Source organism: Anabrus simplex, chromosome 2, assembly GCF_040414725.1.
Source record: "Anabrus simplex isolate iqAnaSimp1 chromosome 2, ASM4041472v1, whole genome shotgun sequence".
NCBI lineage: Eukaryota > Metazoa > Arthropoda > Insecta > Orthoptera > Tettigoniidae > Anabrus > Anabrus simplex.
Window position 1 is genome coordinate 864,596,764 of NC_090266.1, and position 24,101 is coordinate 864,620,864.

Consider the following 24,101-nt stretch of genomic DNA (forward strand, 5'->3'; position numbering starts at 1 on the left):
CTGGTTCTCTGGAGGCTAAATCATCCTCATGGCCTCCTATTGACTGTGTTCTCTCTCACAGCTACGTTATGGACCTGCATCAGAATACTCCGAGCCTCAACCGCAATAAGATGTTGGTTCCTCAACATTTGTAACCTCAAGAAGTGATCTTGCAAGGCAGAAGTTCACCTAGGATGGCCTGAATCAGGTTTTCTTTGGTAAACATGACAATTCTGAAAACTTTCCACAGGCCAATGAATGCTTGTAGGAAACTTATTCAAAACCTCTGCTACACAGCAGTACCTATGCCCATCGTTCGTGCTACCATTTTTGCCAAGTCTACGTGACATAGAGGTATGATGACGAGCAGTTTATGTCTCAGAAACCCCTCGGATAATGCTCAGATACTGGTTAATGACCATCAAAGGTACAAAAGCTATTATAATGCTGAAATAATGGTTTTAATAACTGGCGCAAAGTGAATAAGAAATGTGCAGGAGCACTCACTATTGTTTGAATGTTTACAATATTGCATTAAACTTTTCACTCTGGTTGACTGCTGTAGCAGTCGTGCTGGAGCCGTGCCTCATAGCCGGTCGACTGCTGTAGAAGTCCTGTGTCTTTCGGCTGTTTTCAGTTTTGCTATGATAGACTGCTGTGGAAGTTCAGCCTTGGAGGTCTCTCATGGCTGCATGGGAGTCTTCAGTTACGGCTATGATCACCAAATAACAGGAGTAAGCAGTTCGAAGACGAAGGCAATGTGTCCGGTATTGCTATTTACTTCGCGCCTAGTTGCTCCCTTGTGTTGACGCTTTGATCGTTTTGAAATTGTGAAAGACCTAATGATGGAGGAGAGATATATTATGGAGGAAGCCCGTGCCCTCATATTGGGTAGTGACTTTGAAGAAGATGACGATTATAGTGATTTTTCATCTGATTCTGGTAACAAAAAGACTTCAATATCACCTTCTACTTCAGGCAAGTTTTCTACTTCAGTTACCGTTTCGTTGTCTAAAACGTCGGCAAACTTCGATGACTCGACTTAAGATGAAGATAGTGAGGATGAAGATCAGGTGCCTGAACCACCGGATGGAAAAATAAATTGGAAAATGGAGAACCTGATTCCGAAGAAACATAAATCTGACGCAGCTAATTCCAGTTTTAAAAGTTAATTGGACACTGCTAGCATGTTAAGTTTCTTTCAGCTGTTTTAACACGAGTATCATAACTCTTCTGTGCAAGGAGAATGAAAAGTACTAAAAATGCAGTCATAACTCATAAGCATTTCACTGAATATGCATTACAATTAAAATACTTTTAAACTCTGCTTGTCCTCTCCTCTCGTCATGAGCCGACTGCGGATTGGAGAGTGGAGCAAGACAAATACCCCGTACAACAGGCTCGGTGAGCGAAACGCTGCTCACGTCCAGAGGGTCATGCCACCATACTCGCTATGCCGGAATTAAAGGGTTAAAAAGCCTTCTCTTGTTATTCATTGTTGGTTCCCTTTCTGTAATGTTCATAGAGCACTAGCTAATCAATAAATATTAGAAAAATATGCTAATCGTTTTCACTGTAGAATTTAACCGAGCTTTCTACCAAAATATCAAGCGTTACGGTTTTTTGGAGAGCAGTGTATAATAGACGCAAATAATTATAGAAGCAAATTATATTTTTACTTACAAGTGATGGAGCAAAATATTTATAATCTTGGTAAAGAGGTGCTTCTCCAAACGCTGTACAAAACAGTGCATCAGCCTCGCCTTGTACCCCTGCAGCTTCTGCATCCTTGGAGGACTCCACAGACTTGCTCCACTTCTTCATACTATGCAAACTCAAACTTGTACTACTAGGTGACCTCTTCATTTGAGACATTGGTTCAGCTTCCCTCTGTAATTCACAACCTAGTGACAACTCTCGGTCACAATGTTTTGTCTCATAATCTCCATAGGAAACTAGATCAAGAGAATCTGTACTACTCTCTGATACCGGTACCTGAGCAATTCTGTATTTTTTTGGCATTGCTCCAGTAGAATGTATTATGGTATTCCCAACATCATCATAAATATACCCATCAGAAGGAGGAGACTGATCCAATTCAATATATATAGGCTCTTCAACTTGCACGAGATTTTCTTTAGAAATTTCCTTGAAGCTTTCATAGTTAATTTCTTCATAAACACTATCTACAGATTCTTGATGAAGAGGGAGTTTCTCAATTGCATTGTTCTTAACAGACTTGCTACAAACAACATACTCATTTACTGCCTGAACAATAAATGTGTCTGGTATATTGTTGCAGATATCCTCATCTACACAAGAAGACATACTTCCTTGATTTGAAAGGGGATCAAGAATCTCATAATAAATATGTCCATCAGGTGAACTATAAGAAAAGACATCATCAGAATCATCTTCTAATGATGAGTCAATGTTCAATACTTCAGTAATACTGAAACATTTCATTTCATCTTCTGCAGGTGCAGGTATATTACGTATATCATCTAATGATCCACTTTCTGAGAAATTTTCGTATTCTGTTTGATTATCAAAACCCTTCCCTGAAGTCTCTTTATCAGGCACCATAGAGTTAACTACCAGTACTGTATGGGAAACATTGTCATTATCACTCAGAACGATTGTGTCATTTGGTTCATATGATGTCTCATTATGAACAACTTCCTCTTTGCACAAATTTTGAAGAGGTTCCTCAGACAAAACTGCATCATACTTTGTTCTAGATAAAATTGGAATCTCTTTGTATCCCTTTAGACTAGAGCAGAAAATAGTATCCTCAGTTTCTACTAAATCCTCATCTTTAATTGCAGAATACTGCACATATACCGCATGCAAGGAGTCAGTATTCTGTTGTACAGAGCAGCTTGATTTCACTTCAGCATTACCATTCGTTTCGTTACCACCACAGTCAGGACTAACCTCAGATTCTCCTTCTTTTGTCATCAAAATCAAAGGCTGTTTCTCTCCAATGGCACCGTCAGTATATGATTTTTGTTCTATTAGAGGCGATGACAGCGAACGATTTGTGGTACTGATGGATAGAAACTCCTTGTTATCTGGTGCTTTTAGCGAGTCTTGGTCAGGTGATTCTACATCTATAGATGGTGCTTCAACTTCAAGAGAATATATGGACCAACTTTTCATCTCTGTTGAAGACTGTAATGCTTGGACACTTCCATATGGCTTCTTGCTGGTCACACTTAGACTGCTGTCAGCACAATTCAGGCTTTCTACTTCAGACTCCTGGGGGAATTTTGATTGAATAAAATGCACGTAGCATTTTTGAAGCTGTTCGTCAAGTGTATCATCAAATTTTGAACAGCCAGCCCTGCCAATTTCTTTGTAGCACTTGTCTATAACCTGAAAAAGAAAGAATACACATATCAGATATAATTTAATGTTATAACTCTCACTCAAAACAAGAAAAGTTACCATGCCACACCACAGCTGTTTCTTTAATTTATATATGACATATGATTTATTTATTTATTTATTTATTTATTTATTTATTTATTTATTTATTTATTTATTTATTTATTTATTTATTTATTTATTTATTTATTTATTTATTTATTTGTAATCATTACAACTGTACACACCACTACATGAATGTTGACAATAACACAGGTTATTGGACAGGCGTCATATTAGCAAGAGAATACAATCATAATGACCAAGATATTGTTAGACACCCAGAAAAAGATGTAAAACATAAATATTTGTTAATAAGCAATATTTCACCAATGATGTTGTATTATCATGGTATTTCATCTAATAAATCACTCAGCTAACCAACTGAAGAAACCTGGATCATTCCAGTGATGACTTGACATGGGGTAGGACAGGGCTAGGACTGGGAAGAAAGCAACCATAGCCTAAATGAATGTAACTTTGCCTGTTGTAAACACAGGAAACCACAAAAAATTCCTTTTCAGAACTGCTGACAGTGAAGTATGAACCCACTATCTCTTGAATACAAACTTACAGCTGTGACCCGAACCATGTAGCTAACTGACATGGATATGACATGTACGAATGCATTATTGTTGTTATTATTATTATTATTATTATTATTATTATTATTATGATTATTATTTATCATCATTATCATCCACTTTTTTCGTGTTTTACTACTGTTCGGTTGCATTAGGCAGAATTACCATCCAAGTCTAGTAAAATGCTACTGCTCAACTTAACGTCCTCATTTCCGGATCCTTTAAATCCCTCATAGAACTGCAGGATTCGAAAACCACCACCTTCTGCAGCTCACTGTACATATTCTTGTTAAGCTTTAGATGGTTAAGGGTATTGTACAACTCGTGGGGAATTTGTCCTCTCACCAATAGCTGAACAATACCTCTGTCTAATGTCAGATATCCTCATTTGCCAGAGGCATGTACATGTGGACATTTTTCCTCATCTTCTTTTCAATGTTCTCAGGAGCTAGGATTGCAATGCTGATCAGAAAAGGGACCTCTGATGCCTTCATTCCATCAGTCTGTAATTTTCTGTTCCCATACAATTTTCACTCCTGATAATTAGGATGAAACTTAATCACGAAAAATGTATAATAATACTTTCATTTAACAAGAAGGAAATGTAATTTCAGTACAAATTTAGTAATAACAATATTTTATCTCCCGTTTCACAAGTTAACGACATTGGTATTTTATTCAGTTATAACCTCTCCTTTTTTAAACTATTTTTATTTGACTTTAGCAGTGGCAAAGTTAGAGCTTGTGGCCCTCTCTTACATTTAATCACGTATATTACAAGATATTACAGTACATATATAAAGGAAATGTATTATTCTATTATAAAATCAAAGGCAACTGATCTAAATAACAGATTTGGAGAACCAATAAGAGGTTATCCAAGGCTCATGTGAGTCTGTTAAAGTCATATCATGAACGGATCCAGTAAAGTTTGACTCAATTTCAATTTTGTTTTAGTAGTAACACATGTTTGATTGGCTTGTTGTACAATGACCTGTACTCTAAAGCCCTTTTTCTTTCAGGTAAATTTGATATAGAGGGAAAAAGGGAGACTCGAAGGAAATATCCGTGACACTGATTGTAGACGAGATAAAATAACTTGCAAATCCCTTGGAAACGTATGGATATTACATAATTACGACTTCCCCTTGGTTATCTGACGCCGACTGAAGGAACTGTCAAATTAATTACTTGAAACAGACTGACTGATTCAGCGTGATATTGTTCAAGAAAGTACAGAGCCTCAGATCGAGGTGGATTGCATTTATGCACTGATGTAACTCTTTTGTAATTATGCATATTTGTGTTGTCCTAGTTTTAGTTTAAATTTTAAGGTCTCTTAGTATTCAGCAGTGCGCGCATTTTAGATTTAAGAATTTAAACCTCATTTTAAAATGTGTCTCCTTATCTGATCAACAAGAACAGACATATTTTAAAACGGGGGCAGCCTGAAGATGAAGCATGCTAATATGGCATGTTCATTAAATTGATGTTTTCTATATTGCAAAGAACGTGTATCAGCCTCACCTCAATTGACTTATGTATTTCCATGGTTGTACCCTAGAGGGCAGCTCCCTCGGCCGTGTGCATGGAAGATCGTTCTTTCGGCGAGAACTTTGTCTTATCTCTTTGGAGTGAATCTTGGCATTGTTATGTGTGCTGAATATAAAGATGGAGCCCTCGCAGATTGGAGCGGCGTTCTTATGTTATAAATGGGTTTATAACAGATTCAAACATGACCCATACTACCTTGTTTCTTATTATTTTAATTACTGATATGGCAGGTACGTTAATCTTTATTTTAGCCATTCTTTTACGGTGTTTGTAAGACATTCTTCACTATCATGCATAGCTGATTGATATGCGTCCTAGTACTCAGAGCGAGAATGGGTTGTGTGTCTGTTGTTGATATGATAGTATTGTGTACGTGGCTGGGTCTCTGATTGATTTATTTTGGTGCACTGCATTGTAAAATAATTTGCCATCGTATGAATGTATGCCCTGCGTCTCGGCTCGGAGATCCATTTCGGGTCGTACGGAGTGCATAAGTGATGGGGTTATGCGTGACCGTTAGGTCACTAATATATTGCTGCTAATTGCCTGAGCTGTGCACGCTATCCCTAACATATGTGAGACCCCATACTTGTGATCAGCTAAGTCACATTATACGAGATTGTGTTCAACTTATTTACTGGTGCAACTGCTCGTGTCATTTGCCGATGCTGACAGTGTGCATGTGTTTGTTTGCATGTGTGGGCGTGTGAGAGAAGAATAAGGATGACGTATCGATCAGTTTATTAAATATTTTAATCTTTTTCTGGACCTCATGTTTGTCGTGGGTACAGCTATTCTTGTTTTGCCTTGGTGTCCGTCCTGGCCGTTTTTTGACCTGGAGGCCGCCATGTTGTTTATTTTCATTCGGGCAAGGGGCTTGCCTGTGCTTCACTTTGGTTTTGAATTTTAATTCTTTCGTCCAGAGATGTTGCTCTCTGTGCTAAGATGTGATCTTGCGTGTTTGTTTATGTTTCTCTGGGTTTATTGTTAACTATTCGTTTCTGCTTCTCGCTGCGTGTGATTTATGACGTGCAGTAATTGTTGAGACGATGTGGAAATAATAATACACGCGTGGGCTTGGAATTTCATTATGCTCGCTGAAAGAATGGTTGAATTAATCCGTGTGGGTTGTAATTGCATCACGGTATTATGTAGCGAGACTACAGTTGAAAAGATGAGAGCGTTTTATTAATAATTTCAGCCCGGTAATTTAAAAAGAAAAGATGTGGTCACACATCAATGATAGATTTCCAGTTGGATGGGTGTTGAACATGTATGTATTATCTCTTTTTGATTGCTGGCTTCATTTCTTATTTGTCCTATTTTTTTAATTTTTTCTATTATTTTCAATAAACCCTCATTTGAATTTAATTTGTATTTTACTGTTTGTAGTCTTAGTGTTTATCTCTTACTGTGTTGAAATGAGGGACATTTCCAGTTCAGGGCTGTGTCATTAGCCTTTCCTAGTCGAGGTACACGCCACGATTCTCCCGTTGTGCATATCATAATATGTCTGATATTATCTAAACAGGGAGGGGTTCGGTTCAAATGTTCACTGATTCTTTGATCTGAAGATTGTCCAACATTTTCTTTTTTTAGGAAAAATTTGGAAATGTTTTTATTACACTGTGTTGAAGTGAGTCGCATTCTAAGGGTGCCAAGAGAAGGGGGAGCAAATAATAGCTGTGAGTTGTATTGTTTGGTACTTTGTTTAGATTTCTTTTTATGTAAAACTGTTATTTTACTGTTGAGTTGTACAGAATAAATCCTCGATAGTGAATTTCATGTTCAATTAGTGTTCTTGGTGTTTTTATGATTAAACTTTAGAAATTTGTGAGTCAAGCTTTCTGGTAATTTTTTTTAAATTGAGATGTCTTTTCCAATTGTTGTTGTGTGTTATAAGATCGAGATATTGATTTACAATTTGCCATTTTCGATTGATTTTTATTGCTTTTACAAAATTTCCCCTAGCCTCTCTAATCAAACACATGGTATTTCCTAACAGTTCTACTTTTACAACATTCCTTTCTATCACATTTATTTTTAACTGTTACAAATGCAGCTTCATGATCACTTATACCATCTATCACTTCAGTTTCTCTATACAGGTCATCTAGTTTTATCAGCACTACATCCAGAATACGTTTCCCTCTTGTTGGTTCCATCACTTTCTGATTCTGCTGTCCTTCACATAATAACTTATTCACCATTTCTTGCTCATGCATTCTGAAATTCGTATTCCCTTCCCAGTTAACACTTGGCAAGTTCATATCACCTGCTACAATAACAGTCCTTTCTGTGTCGTTCCTTACATTGCTGACAGGTCTGCACACCCCAAAAACATCAAGTTGCCTAAGACATTTAATGATAATTCTTACATCTAGAATTTCATGTTCCTGGTCCTTAACTTTTTCGTAGCTTAAAAAATCCTCTTTCCCCTGTATAAATACTCCCTTTCCTATCATTCCTAACCTTGTCTCTATGATAAACACTCTAATTCCAACAGAAAATTTCTGCATCCATCATATCACTTCTCAGCCATGATTCAATTCCTATTACAGTATCTGGTGCATATTGAACCCTTTCGGTCCATATTGAGAGATATCTACCTTTCTTACCTATCAGCACAGTTCATGAGATCTGTCTCTTGGGTCGTATCGGGTTCTTCGTCACTTGCTGAGGTAAAGTAGGGTTCAGTAATTCTAATCTATCTATTTAAATGAAAGGTCTATTTAAAAGATTCCTATTTATTCATAAAATTTCTGAAGCATTCTGATTTGTCAACGGTATCATTGACATTAATCGTGTACACTGGACACCACAATCATTGTTTTACATAGAAGGTCAGAACACTGGTGTGAGCCTTTGACGTGTCTGCCTGATGGGCATTCTTACCAGAAACCATGTCCGACTCGTTGGCTGAACGGTCAGCGTACCGGCCTTCGGTTCAGAGGGTCCCGGGTTCGATTCCCGGCCGGGTCGGGGATTTTAACCTTAATTGGTTAATTTCAATGACACGGGGGCTGGGTGTATGTGTTGTGTTCATAATCATTTCATCCTCATCACGACGCTCAGGTCGCCTACGGGCGTCAAATGGAAAGACCTGAATCTGGTGAGCCGAACCCGTCCTGGGATATCCCGGCACTAAAAGCCATACGACATTTCACCAGAAACCATTGTCTCATTTTTTAAAGAAAGGAAAGTCTGGAAATCCTTAAATTCGGCTTCCATGTGAGACTACATGTACCATCATAATGATTCGTTACGGTGCAGCCATCGTAACACGAACTCTGGACTCTGAGTATAATTAAGGCAGTCCAATCGGTGTGTGCCACACAGTGGTGATACGGCATGGACCCTTAAATGAATCGATGTGATCTGCGTCTATGTCATGGACAGACATCTAAACTTCTAAGTTACTTTAAAGTCATTGTGGATGATGACCGCAAGGAAAATGACGCTACAGTGGCATATGGCCCTAATCTAAGTCACTGAGGTTGATGACCCCAAGACCATCCAAGTTTCTAAGCTGAAGGCTAAACAATTAAGTTACATCGGTTGATGACCAAAGTTTCCACTTTACTATCCCCAGCACATTCACTGCTCAATCAATCAAAGTAAATAATACAACAATAGCAATGCTCACAATACTTTGTGGCAGTAAAATCCATTACCTTCGGATATGTACCCTTAATCGTTACGTTAACATTTACACATTCCCCAGAAAACAAACTAAGATTTCCAGAATGCATCTCCAAGTTATTCGCTTGATTTAAGGTTATTTCAAAATGTGGTTTCACTGAATTTAATAATTAAATAAATTTAAATGGTTTAATGAAATCTTAAAAAACAACAAATTCTATCGCCGCGGACTAATGGTTCCTTCACAAATTCTACGCAGTTGTGACTCAACATTTTAATCCTGTGATGTTTATCTGTTGATTCCTACGGCTGGAAAAGATACATCATTCATGTCCCGTTTATATCTTGTCTCATGACCTCACACTTTAAGTCTAATCTAATCCTAGCCATTATTAACACTTGGATAACCCTAATAATTACGTAGAAACCAAAAGCAACTCGCCATATAATTACGATGTCATATCTCGTCATAACATTTTATAAAGTTTGCGCACCCCTCACAGACAAACAATCATCACTACCATCGCTCTATATTTTGGACAACCCTGAATTTGGCTAATCTTGTTCATTATACTCTAAGTCCGTCGTATCAAATGCACATTACGTCCCCAATTAAACAAATTTTACAGTATCTAATAACACTCAGGTTATTACCGGATGAAAATATCAACTAAATCCAACATTTAACGTCATCCCTTGCCGAGAAATACCATCTCAATTCCACGCGTAACAAATTTTGCATGTCCCGTTATCCCCGCTGTGTTCCCCTATCAGCTGACGGCCTCTCGCCCCCAAGTTCGCTTGGCAGTAACATGGGACATCTGGTCCGTTCTACCTGACCGGCTTCTCAGAATGCTCCCTTTTAAACTCCACCGACATAATTACACAAATACGATATTCTAACCAACAAAATGCACATAGATTATACTTCAAGATGCCCACAATAATTATGCACGTCACAAATTAATACCGCCATGGATTCCTGTATATTGCTCTCCATTCCCAACATTATAAAATCTTCTTCGGGCTTCCGCAAGTCCCGGCTTCATTGACAGGTCTCCAACCTGATTCAAAAATCTCATCTCGACTCACACGACAAAACTAACCTCTGTTTCCCAACTCACGACTATCACCGACAAAGAACTGGAATAAAATCCTTACTAGAATCCACGACGTCTAATAACGCTCAGTGCTTTAATAATGAATAACTTCGCATAAAATGATATCGTATTTTAATAACTGGATTTTCACGAAAATGACTGAAAAATTCTACAGATCTTTTTATTGTCAGTCAGACACAGTTTAAATGGGCCTAGAAAAACGTTTCGCTCCGTGACCAAATTCATCACTCTATACTCTCACCCGACAGCGTGCTTCCACTCGATTGAAAATGAGTAACCATGGATTTCTTATATTTTTTCGTCAAAATTTCAGACAGAAAATGTTTACGTCAAATGAACATTTTAATTTGCCATCACAAAATATAGGCAATAAACACACGGAAATGACGATCTACATTGGACATTCGAAACCCTATTCAATAACTTTTTACAACAACATACGGCACTCGCAAGGCTTCAAAAAATTATCCAAGTGGAAAATAAAACAAATGACCCTTTTTAGTCGTATTCTAACATTTACAAAAACCACATAGGGGTGACCCAACTGCGTCGTATATACCCCATTCAAATACACATATATAGAGATCATGAAACAAGATATAATAGGTAGTAAGATGGTAAGTCACATACCTTATGTGGTCACGTCAGTATATCATCATAGGGCTCCCCTGCGACCCTGGCATTTTTATTTAGCCATTTTTACATTTGTGACTTTACATACAATTTTATTCTTCCGGTTTCCTGGAAATAAAACATTAAAAAAAGAAAATATCATTCACTTGTGTTTGTTGTGCGCACGCGGTAGACTGTAATTATTACCGCACACGACTTACTTTCTTCATCCACTCCAAATTTTATTCGGTACTTTGACCGTCCTATCTGGTACAACTATTTCCACTCAAGAAAAACTATCTCCACATGGAGTCAAGACCCCAGCCACAATGGCTAAAATCTGCGGTTTGGACGTAGTCTACTTTTGTTGTTTGATTTCACAGAGCAGCTCAACCCTCTGTCGTCAGCTTCGTAACAATGCAGGGGCTTCGTCATGGCGTCAATTCTTATATATAGCAGCTACCCCCTCTCTCCGGGCATCTCCCTTTGCCGCCAAGAAAATTTCTATAACTTTTCTGACTTAACTAAACTGTAATTACAAGAGTTTTGAAGGTGACTACACACTCGCTACATTTCTGGCGGTAGTGTTCATGGACATTTAAAATTTATACATGTTCGATTTGTTGGGTAAATGACCTCATTTGATAGGCACTATATTTTCGACTTGGCTTGGGCACGCCATATACACGCGCTTTGAAATATTTCACAAAAATGACTTAAGATTCCTCCGCCGTTGACACGTGCGACTGACGTCACGTATTCCAGAGCGTGGGACCGAAGGTAATCACCCCCTTGCCACGTGTCAATTCCATGCTATCAAGAATCGAACTTCTTATCCCATTGACAATTTAATTCATAATATTCTTAGGGCACAAAGGTCATGGGTTCAATATATTATATCTATTCAATTACTTAACCGTATTGCTTTCTTTACATTAGTTCTACAGCTTAATACTAACAACTTAACGTCATCCATATTTGATTTCCTGCTTCCTATACTGTTATCGCCACTCCCTTCTCTCTGAATGTATCTCCCAATAACTATTCTAAACAAACCCCCTAGCTTATACTTACAATTATGGTTCAAATGAACGCCAATTGAACATTTCTACCTCCTGCCCACCCATCAGGATCTATAAATCTCGTATTTCTCACATACCCATTCCGTAGTCTCATTAAAATCCCCATTCACTCTCCAGTCAGAATCTCTCCTACACAGTATCCCACTGAAAACAGTCTCTTCTTTTGTTACATCTTTCATGCTGCCGTAACCAGATCCAGCACATCCCTAACTGTGTTGGTACCTATCTTGCCTTATGTTATTGGTACCAATGTGGAAAATTACCACCTTCCCCATACCCTACTCTTTCCCTTCTCTTTTCTTCAACATATTTGACCTAATTCCTGGATAACACTCTACCCCGGTTGCCTTTCCTTCAAACACTTTCCCCACATGCCTAACAATTGTGTCTCCCAAGACCAGAGCGCTAACCCCACCCTCCTCATTAGATACCCTCCTTCCCTGGTCTTCCTTAATATCCCACATGCCTGCAGAAACTACATCATTCTCCCTAATCTCCCTGTAAATAACCTATTCCAACCCCCTCTTCCTATCCTCTACTCTACGTTTCCTTTCTTATATTTCCATTTCCACTAGCCCTGCCCCTCCTCTGTAGCACTTCCCTGATCTACATCCTCCCTCTGCTAATCTACCTGCCATGACTCATGCCAATTCCTCACTGATACCTCTCCTGAGCTCAGTCCCAGAGGGAAATCCCTAGCCCTCATTTTTTCCATTTAAATTAGCCCACCTGTCTTCCACAAATTATCCCCTTACCTTCCCTCCCTCTATCCTACCTACCATATCATGTACACTGATTGAGAGAGACATAGCTTCATTCATGTCCTAATTATCTAATTCCCGGTCTAGAAACTCAATAATAACGGCTGACCACACGACACCTCGTAATCTTTTTTTGCAAGCTGCTTTACGTCGTACCAACACAGATAGGTCTTATGGCGACGATGGGATAGGAAATAGCTAGGAGTGGGAAGGAAGCGTCCTTGGCTTAAATTAAGGTACAGCCCCAGCATTTGCCTGGTGTGAAAATGGGAAACCACGGAAAACCATCTTCAGGGCTGCGAACAGTGGGGTTCGAACCCATTATCTCCCGAATATTGGATACTGACCGCACTTAAGCGACTGCAGCTATCGAGCTCGGTCACCTCGTAACCTTCAGGCCTTGAATTGCTAATTTGAACAAGGAGTTGAACATCATCCATTCACTATACTTAAGACTAACGGCTATACAGAAGACTTTATCGAACGTATAATCAACAAGGTTAAGCATCGCTCACGAACAACGTTACGTAAAGATAAACCTAGTCAAAAGGCTTTTGCAACATTTACTTTTAATAATATATATAGGTTTACTAATCTTTTCAAAAAGCAAAATGTCAAGGTTTCGTTTCGTACCGATAATGGTAACACTGAAATATTGCATAATTCAATCTCAACCAATAGACCCAATCCTTATTCCAAATCAGGTGTATATAGGTTTCGATGTAATGATTGTGGCTACACGTATCTGGGTCATACAGGATGCAACTTCAAAATCAGATATACAGAACATGTTAATGCCGTAAAGTATAACAAGTTTTCCGCTGTAGGCCAGCACATAAGTGAACTAAAACATAAATTCACAACTATAGAGCAAGACATTCCGATCCTGGAGATTTTAGGTAAGGGAAGTTTGCTTGATGTTACAGAATGTTGCTATATACACTAGAATCACGATTGACCTGTCTAAAGCATTTGACAGGGTGGCTCATGGGAGACTACTGGCAAAAAGGAGTGCAATTAGACTAGACAAAAGGGTGATTCAATGGGTTGCTATATTTCTAGAAAATAGATCTCAGAGAATTAGAGGGGAATTCCTCAGGGCAGTATTATTGGACTTTTATGTTTTCTTATATATATCAATGATATGATTAAAGAAGTGGAATCAGAGGTAAGGCTTTTTGCAGACCATGTTATTCTATATAGAGTAACAAATAAGTTACAAGATTGTGAGCAACTGCAAAATGACCTCGCTAATGTTGTGAGATGGACAGCAGACAATGGTATGTTGATAAATGCGGTTAAAAGTCAGGTTGTGAGTTTCACAAATAGGAAAAGTCCTCTCAGTTTTAATTACTGCGTTGATGGGGTGAAAGTTCTTTTTCGGGATCATTGTAAGTATCTGGGTGTGAATATAAGGAAAGATCTTCATTGGGATAATCACATAAATGGGATTGTAAATAAAAGATACAGATCTCTGCACATGGTTATGAGGGTATTTAGAGGCTGTAGCAAGGATGTAAAGGAGTGGGCTTATAAGTCTCTGGTAGGACCCCAACTAGAGTATGGTTCCAGTGTATCGGACCCTCACCAGGATTATTTGATTCAAGAAATGGAAAAAAACAAAGAAAAGCAGCTCGATTTGTTCTGGGTGATTTTCGACAAAAGAGTGGCGTTACAAAAATGTTGCAAAGTTTGGACTGGGAAGAACTGGGAAAAAGGAGACGGGCCGCTCGACTGAGTGGTATGTTCCGAGCTGTCACCGGAGAGATGGCGTGGAATGACATTAGTAAACGAATAAGTTTGAGTGGCGTCTTTAAAAGTAGGAAAGATCACAATATGAAGAAAAAGTTGGAATACAAGAGGACACATTGGGGCGAATATTTATTTACAGGAAGGGGAGTTAGGGATGGGAATAACTTACCAAGGGAGATGTTCAATAAATTTCCAATGTCATTGAATTCATTTAAGAAAAGGCTAGGAAAACAACAGATAGGGAATCTGCCACCTGGTCGACTGTCCTAAATGCAGATCAGTATTGATTGATAATGAATTGATAGAATCAATTCTTCAATCCAAACCTTAACTTAAATGAGATTTCCGAAAAATCAAAAGTTCTATTTGATTTTCTTATTGTATTTTTTAAAACTTACAACTTCCAGTCAATAGTTCGGTTTTTCGTGCTATGCGTAATAGTTTCGCTCGTTATTCTTTTCTTCCACTACGCCTCCTACTTACCCCTATTCCTCCTCTACTGTCCTAACCCACCGAGGGCATTTGAACTCAATCATAACACTGTTCACAGTGCTTCATTACGCTTCGCTCAGTCAACGACCTTCTGAGGTGAGTCATATAAACATTTACGGTATTAGACCCGATCTTTTATCTTGCATTCCCTCGGTGACATTATAACTATTACATTTCTTATTATTCACCGGATCCGCATTTGAACTGGGAAACGTAGTTCTTGTTAATAGCTGTATGTACGTTACCACCTCATCAGGCTCGCTTCACTGAACAATACTGTCAAAAAGGACACTGCATAACTTGATGGAATCGGTTTTTATGATTGCACGGTGCGCAGAATTACGAAGTGTATTTAATTAAGCACAAAGTATTTTATGAACGAAAGTATTTTAATTACTTTGTGTGTGAATTTTGATTTGAATTCACCTTAAAATTACAATAATTATAGTGAACCTGAACGCATATGGTTTGAATAATTTGGTACAACAGACCCGCAAGTCTTCGACTTGTTGAGAAAGGAACGACATACATTATATCTGTTTAAATGCATTTTCAATTTAATTGTAAAATTTTAAGATTTTCATTTGTGATAATGTTGATGCTGATAATATTTATATGATTGCCAGTTTTCCAATGCTTCTGTTCAGCTTATGATTACGCAGTATAGCGGCGAAACTAGTTCTGAATAAACATAATATGCTGTAATTACATCTACACAACAAAATTGTATAGTATTGAATAAGGTGGACCCTAAAACTTTTGAAAGCTTTGTAATCTCAGTTCAATACGTATAAAAATGTTTATTATTTTAAACTACAGATATCATTCGAGGAAATTAATTTTTTTTCAAAGACAGATATCAAGAGCCTGAGAACAAAATATGCTACAATTTACAGAGACCCATACTTTAAATACCTCGAAGAATTTATCGAACCGACAGGCCTTGAAAAGATCTCACAATAAACTCGTCTCCAAAAAATTAAAAGAGCATTAGGGTTAGTCCAAGACATGTACAACAAAAAATCCATGTCAAGGCAAACAAAAATTTGACATTACAACAAAGTCATAAAACCAACAGTCCTTTACGCAAGTGAAAAATTGGCACTCAGCTGAAAGCAAGAACTTAAAGAAATCAAAAATGAAGAGAGGAAGATAATTAGGAAAATCTTAGGAGCAAGATACACCCAAGAGGGTTACAGGTTACAATCAAACAAGACAACTGAAAAGTTTTCAAACACCGAAATTGACATTAGGAAAAGACGAATGAAATTCTTCGGCCATCTGATTAGATTACCAGAAAATCAGTTGACAAGAAGGATAATAGATTATGTAACCTCGCTTAAGAACTCAACACCCTGGCTTAACGAACTTCGAAAGGACCTCAGAAATGCAAACATGAGTTCAACAGACATCCTAGAAAGAGACATCTTTAGACACAAAGTAAACAACTGGGAAGTTATATCACAGCAACCACAACAAAAATAATACAGACCAAAGTGGTCCACAGAACATAAACAAGCCTTCTCGGAAAGAATGAAAACCTACTAGAAAAACAAGAAGAACCCACAGGGGAAATGATTGAGTTATTTGCTTTACGTTTTCCAATACTGGGAGAATGTTTTACTACTACTACTACTACTACTACTACTACTACTACTACTAGTGTGATTTGATAAAATCTGATTATGTTCTTTCAAGAGTAAAGTATGTCATTCTATTAATTTATTTTAATTACGGGTAATTGTTTCTTTGCAGGTATAAAACTGTTACCATACTACTACTAGTAGTAGTAATAATTATAATAACGGTAATATTGAATGAAGTACTAAAAATAAAAATGGAACACAGTGTCCTTGACCTAGCCAAGGAGAGGGGGCATGACGTGGCGAAAGTAGGACAACGTACTGCAGCCATTTGTACCCACGCCAATGACAGAGCAACGGTTTTTCAAAAATCTTGCAGTAAATGATGGAGTAGAGACAAGGGAGGACACCATTAAGATAAGTTCCAGATTTCAAATTCCTAAGTATTACACAGAAATAAACAGAAATATTTATTTCTAAATATTTGAGTGTGATTTGTTAAAATCTGATTATGTTCTTTCAAGAGTAAAGTATGTCATTCTATTAATTTATTTTAATTAATTGTTTCTTTGCAGGTATAAAACTGTTACCGCATGTTTCTTCTTTCAGGTACGGTACTTTATAAATTTATTTACTCAAACTCAGTTTTGGCAGACTGAAGAGTCCAACAGTTATCAAAAAAATTAAAAACCTAAAAAATGGTTTAATGTCGCACTAGCACACTTAAGGTTTTCAACAATGCAAGGACGGAAAACAGCTAGGATTGGGAAGCAGCCATGGAGATAATTACAGTATAGCTCCAACATTTGTCTGGTGTGAAAATGGGTTACAGCAGACAACCATCTTCAGGACTGTGGACGGTGGGATTTGAACCTACCATCTCCTGAATACAAGCTCACAGTTATGCGACCATAGGTAGGATGTGTCTCCTTTTCAGTTGTAACTTTATGAAAGTATAACCCATCAATTGTTATACATGGTTATATAATGTTACATTTTCATTTGTCCAATGCATGTATATTCTAAAAACTAAACCAAACTCCACGGCGCAAAAGTTCCAAAGGGTCTTGGCCTACCAAGTGACCATTGCTCAGCCCAAAGGCCTGCAGATTACAAGGTGTCATATGGTCGACACGACGAATCCCCTTGGCCATCATTCTTGGCTTCCAATGGTGGGGCCTCTATCTCACCGTGAGATAGCTCCTCAATAGTAATCATGTAGGCTGACTTGACCACAAAGCAGCCCTCAGAACCAGGTAAAAATCACTGACCTGGCCAAAAATCAAACCTGGGGCCTCCAGGTAAGAGGCAGACACTGCAGGGCCAGCAAATGTGCATTCTAGTGTGTAATTTTTACTACCGAAAGTGAATTTATTCAGTTCGCCCCATCTTCCCTTGTTCTACCACCCTGATTACTTCATATCGTACTTAAGGCAGACAGTTCCATTTAACTGACCTTGAGTAACTGAACTAGTTCTTAACTTGTATGCTAAGCTATTTCCTACATGGTGATCACAACTATAAAACAGATATACTTTGATCCACGGGTATTTCTATGAAGCCCTAGTATTTTGAGAAACTCTGCTCTGTTAAAATTAGATTAACCCCACCATTCCATTCCATTCCATGACAAGAAGAAAGTTTTTATAGAATTGCCTTATGGTATGAAGACTATTTATCTATAAAGTTTCCAGTGATGAACTTCCCTGCAGGTGGTACTTGCTCCTTGTCCACTCCAATTATTTTGCCTGGCTTAAGGCTCCACCCAGGATTACTTGGCTTTCAACCCAGAATGAAAGTCAACAAAACTTCTTTTAAAATACATGCATATGGCTTTGTCATAGTTCAATGTGCATTAAATAAAATATTGTAGCAATTCCAATCAGATCAAAACAGATAAACAGCATTTGTTTAACAGGCTATCTGCCAGTTTAGCAGCTTGTGTGTGGCCGCTAAGGGTGTTACACTCATTATTTTGCTGTCCACTGTATGTGTACCTGCCACAATGTATTGATGTTTTGGGTATGCCTCAGGTTCCAGGTTTTGATTTAAGATCACAAAATGAATTTCTACTGGGTGTCCTTCGATGGATTTTGACCTAAGTAGGTATATTTTTTGTTTGTTTTTATTTGCTTCAAGTTGCACCAACACAGATAGGTCTTACGGTGATGATGGGATAGGAAAGGGCTAGGAGTGGGAAGGAAGTGACAGTGGCCTTAATTAAGGTACATTTTCCTGGTGTGAAACTGGGAAATCATGGAAAACCATCTTCAGGGCTGCCAACAGTGGGGTTCAAACCCACTATCTTCCGAATGCAAGCTGATAGGTACATGACCCAAACTGCATAGCCACTTGCTCGGTATGTATGTATGTAAATAAGTTTTGAAATTGAAGCTTTCAGGAAAGAATACTAAAGATTGTAAATTAGGTAACCCTCATATGAATGAGTTGTACTGCTCATAACACACAGAAGATGAATTTATTTTCATAAATTTATGTTAATATGGTGGCTTTTGAAAACTCTACTTCTCTTTTATAATAAACATCACAAAATAGTTAATTCAAAAATTCATTCATGCAATACCATGTTGAATATTTAAGGCTCGTTTTGAATTCCTTCTTCTCTATTTCCTTAAATAGTCTTTTGAAAAATACAGTCAACCCCCTATATATAGCTACCTGATAAACAACCACCCTCAGTTATCACCCACTACAAGCAACACACAAATATTCCTTATGGAAATAATACAGTAACTACCTCGACAGAATGCCACCCCCACCTACCACCACACACCATTGGTGGCACAGGTGCAGAAGTGCCACACAGTGTTATGTGTTCAATATATCACCAACGGCCGGTTTAAAATTACCGACAGGAACCTAGAAACCTTTTCCTTGAATGGAAACATGGCTTTTATCTGATCCTTTAGAAATGTAAGCAGGTTTAATGTGCTACCGACCCTCATTACTTGTAGCTCATTATCTTGAGTGGCATTGTAATTGGTATTGACTTGTTCATCTTGGCACAGATGGGAATTTCCTTGAAGGTTACCATAAGGGACAATTTTCAAGAAAAGCTTTCATAGCCTGCACAAAACAGAATGAGGATAAAGAGCTTAATAACAACACATCTTGACTTGTTTTAAACTTCAGTCCTGTCTGTCCTGTGAGCACAAGTTCCTACAGTGTACAAACAAACAATTTTATGTATGAAAGAAAATTGACAAGTGTCTTATAAAGAACAGTCAGTATCCTGTTAGTTAGCAGAACATTACAAACCACTCTTCATTTTTGTGGGGACTACTATAAGCAGAGGAAGTGGTGGTGATGGTGATGATGATGATTCTTTAAAGCAGCCTAACATCTAGGTCATTGCCCCCGGGCAGAAGAAGTATTGGTGTATGTAATATCTAATTATTCTAATGCAAAATACAGACAATTTAAAATTAAATTCTGAATACCGAAACATTATTCTAGAAAATCCTTATACAGTACATCACTTTGTCAATGCTTAAGTCATTCAAATTGCCATTTTAAAATAGTGACCTCAATTTAACACCACCCTCTTTATTGTGCCAACAAATGCTCTGAACAACCAGTGGCATTACAATGAGGGATGACTGTAAGAATAATGTTATTGGCTTTACCTCCTACTAACTACTTTTACAGGTATTAGAGGGATAACTGTATTCCCAAATGAATCTTCACTATAATATTTTTCCAGTCGTCTTCAAATTCATAATTATCTATCAAACACCTTGAATCAGGAAAGTTTGCTGGTATGGATGGTATCAGGAATGAACAGATCAAGAACTTGATGTCAAGATCTTTGCATGGATCATTAACTTTCTTAATTGGTGAGTTCTGTCTGAGAAGATTCCTTAGAGCTGGCTTTAGGTCAAAATTGTGTCACTCTTGAAACAAGGTAAAACAACAGACCAGGTTAAGAATGTCAGGCCCTTTCAAGTCACATTTTCAAATCGTTTGAATGGATTATTCTTAAAGAATATCAGTGGGGAGTACACTGATTAAGAAGCAGGCAAGTTTCAGACCAGGACAGTAATGGACTAACCAAATCTTGCACCTTACTCAGTATACTGGGAGCCAATTTCAGCAAAGTTTCACAACTGGCACTGTTTCCATAGATTTCACTCCTGCGTTTTGGCTTATTGGCTCCTTGTACACAAGCTGTTTAAGCTGAAATGAGATTTCAAACTCACAAGAACCATTCAACGCCTCCTGCAGAACAGAAATTTCCCGGACATACTTTAAGTTGAGGATAGTCATTGCAGGGATCAAAAAATGGCCTCCCACAGCAAAGTGTCCATGCACCAATCCTTTTCAATGTATATACTGAAACCATATAGATGTTAATTGCAACATAATTATCACATAAGAAGGTATTTGTGAAATGGAAATGCTGAAAACATAGCAATTTGTTACATCATCCGTGACTAGTTCTATGGCAGAAAGTTTCACACCTCTTGGACTGCATGCAGATAGAAAGCAGCTTGTTTAACCCCCATTCTGCCATGTTTGACTTTGATCAAATGACTGTCACACTCTGTCTGCTGCCATATTCAACTTTAGTCTATGACTTCAGAAGGTTATTTCCAAGTGATGCCAAGTTTTACTTGAGTCATAAAGGTGAGACGATAGCATTTGCACTGCATACTTTGGTTCAAATTGTCCATACAATCTGTCCTTGTGTATAGTGCTATGCTTTGAGAAGTATCACGCTTTGAAGAATTACAGAGAGTAATGCATGTTCCACTAAATTACTCATTTCCAGTGCTAACAGGTATGTCTTTGATGAAATAAATCACTATAATCGATTTATCACAAAAATAACAATTTTTCAAGTTTTGCTTATGCAGTGTATTTCTGTATTGTATACATATCTATCTTTATCAATATAAAGCCAATTTTGAGGTCATACTGACTAATGCAGTAGACCAAAAGAAGTGGAACTCATAGGACTGGGAAGTATTTTCTAAGTGTATAATTTTTGTATAACGTACCTATACAGTATTGTATAAAGTATTTGTATTTGTATAAAGTTGTAACGGTTCAAATTCCGTTACAAGATGATATCTGTATTATTATTATTATTATTATTATTATTATTATTATTATTATTATTATTATTATTATTATTATTATTATTATTATGTCCGTATTATTATGTTATCTGTGATATTGTTACTATTATTGTAATTATCAGTCTTATTTAATTGATTTTGCAATTGCCTGTTGCTTGCAAGATTGTACTTAGATGTATGCATATATACGTATGTGTAGTATAACACTCAATACCTGTACAGTGAGAATTGTTATATATATCAGAGATTGGGTGTGACGTTGGGACATTGTGCAAGATTAGTGGCGATTCTGCCAAGTCATCGCCGCGCTATGGCTATGTCATCGTATTTATTTAGAATATGCGCTCACGGAGTTAGCCGCCTCCGGGCTATTTCACCACTGTATGTAATATTTGCCGCGTTGTGGGAGTATGTCATTGTTATTTCTGGAGATTACGTAGTTGTGTCAACCAACGTCTATATAAGGTGGGTGCATATTGTAGCGTCAGTCATTAGTTATACGGATGCAGTACAGTGAAGTAGTCTACTAGATCAAGAGGCCTTAGTTGGTCAGTCAACCAGTGTGAACGAGAGATGGTGAAGACTCAGTGAGCCATTATTGGTCATTGAGAGAGTGAGACCAAATGGTTGGTCCGTCACTTAGTGGAAGACACGGACGCAAAGGCTTACCATGAAGTCAGAGAGGGCAACCCTGGACCTGCCAAGAGGTAATACCATATTGACTTACAAAGAAGTCGGATGATATGGAGAAGAAGCAGTAACAAGGATGTATCACCAAGTTAGGCGTGACACATCTACAGTAAACACCAGATCAAAGGAATACGTCGTAATTACACTAAAAGTGTTGAAGGTACAGTCAAGTGAATCAGTGAGGGAAATATTTCGTATAAATTGTTAAATGTCCGGTCAAGAAGAATTCAAATTCATGCCTAGTTTCTTTCAGTTGCAATGTCATTCTCATCTGTTTTATCGCAACAAGACTCACTATTTTTTGATATATTATTTAAAGAATATATATTGTTCTATCAAACGATTTCATAGTTTCATTTCAATGAAAGTAAAATATCTTAACCTCAAAATTAATGGGGAAACCGAACGCCAATCTCCTTTTCCCAGAACTTACATGGTATGTTGTCAAAAGTAAGCTTATTACCCCACACCCTAGAGATAGTCAAGAGTCTCATTCTATTATTGCTGTACTGAGTGGCAGCTGGCGCCCTTCAAATAACGTATGTGTAAGTAAGCAGGTAACAAGTAAGTGTGAGTACAGGGTTCGACGAGTGTGTGTTTTGGTTAATGAATGTTAATTTTCATAATTTCCATTTTAAATGCAGATATTCAGAATTTTCAAGTTAAAATGCAGTTTGATAATATTTGTAAATTTAGTCAGACAGTTAGGAAACTGACAAAGTATACAGTGTTTTTTCATAGTGTCACATATCCTCCAAAGTAATTTTTACATTTGGGGTATTTCTGTGAACAGAAACATCAGTCACCGTCAATGAATAAACAGTATCAGAAAGTAATATTTTTCCCCATTTTGTTGTTTTGATAGTATAATCATGTAGTGTCAATATTATTTTCAAAATATTACTTTTCAATGTTTTTTAAATATATATTTGAGAATAAAATCACATTCTTTGAGTTCAAGATGTTCATATTTCATCACTTAGTTACATTTTTTCAAGTTGCTTTACGCCGCACCGTCACAGATAGGTCTTATGGCGACATTGGGACAGGAAAGGGCCAGGAGTGGGAAGGAAGTGGCCTTGGCCTTAATTAAGGTACAGCCCCAGCATTTGCCTGGTGTGAAAATGGGAAACCTCAGAAAACCATCTTCAGGGCTGCCGACAGTTGGGTTCGAACCCACTATCTCCCGAATACTGGATACCGTTACAAGTAATGAAAATCATTTTATTTTCCGTATTGAAAGAATCTCAATAATAATATAAGAGAATTTATTGGACTCCAACATATTCAATACATTACAGGATGTTAACATTTTTGGTTAAACATCGTTAAAATGGAGACATGTTTCGCCCTCCATGTGGGGCATCATCAGTCATATCAAAGCATCTCAAAATTAAACCAGACGTCTGGTTGGAAATCATGAACATAATATGTAAGAAAGAATACATTAAAAAACATGTACAAGGTCCTATCCTAAACGAAATAACAATAGACTAGTTACGCATAGTAAAATACGCTAGTGGTTTCTTAATATTAAAATGAGGCCATCATATGCACAGTATAAAAATGAAAGTAATCAAAGTCTATATGATATTGAGTTCGATGGTAGTTCTACGTAGTATATACAAATGTTGGCAAAATAAAACACAATTTTTTTTTGCTAGGGGCTTTACGTCGCACCGACACACAGCTGTTGAGCTGTTACCTAATTGCTAGGA

General features: G+C 37.5%; 1 protein-coding gene across 1 annotated transcript in view; it reads right to left on the reverse strand.

The window, feature by feature from the left end:
• The window catches only part of LOC136863719 (uncharacterized), a 464,789-nt gene that overhangs the window by 157,560 nt on the left and 283,128 nt on the right, over nucleotides 1-24,101 (reverse strand). Inside the window, exon 7 of the mRNA XM_067140077.2 lies at nucleotides 1,663-3,357. Coding sequence (XP_066996178.2) covers nucleotides 1,663-3,357 — 1,695 coding nt within the window. The remainder of the gene's footprint in view (nucleotides 1-1,662; nucleotides 3,358-24,101) is intronic.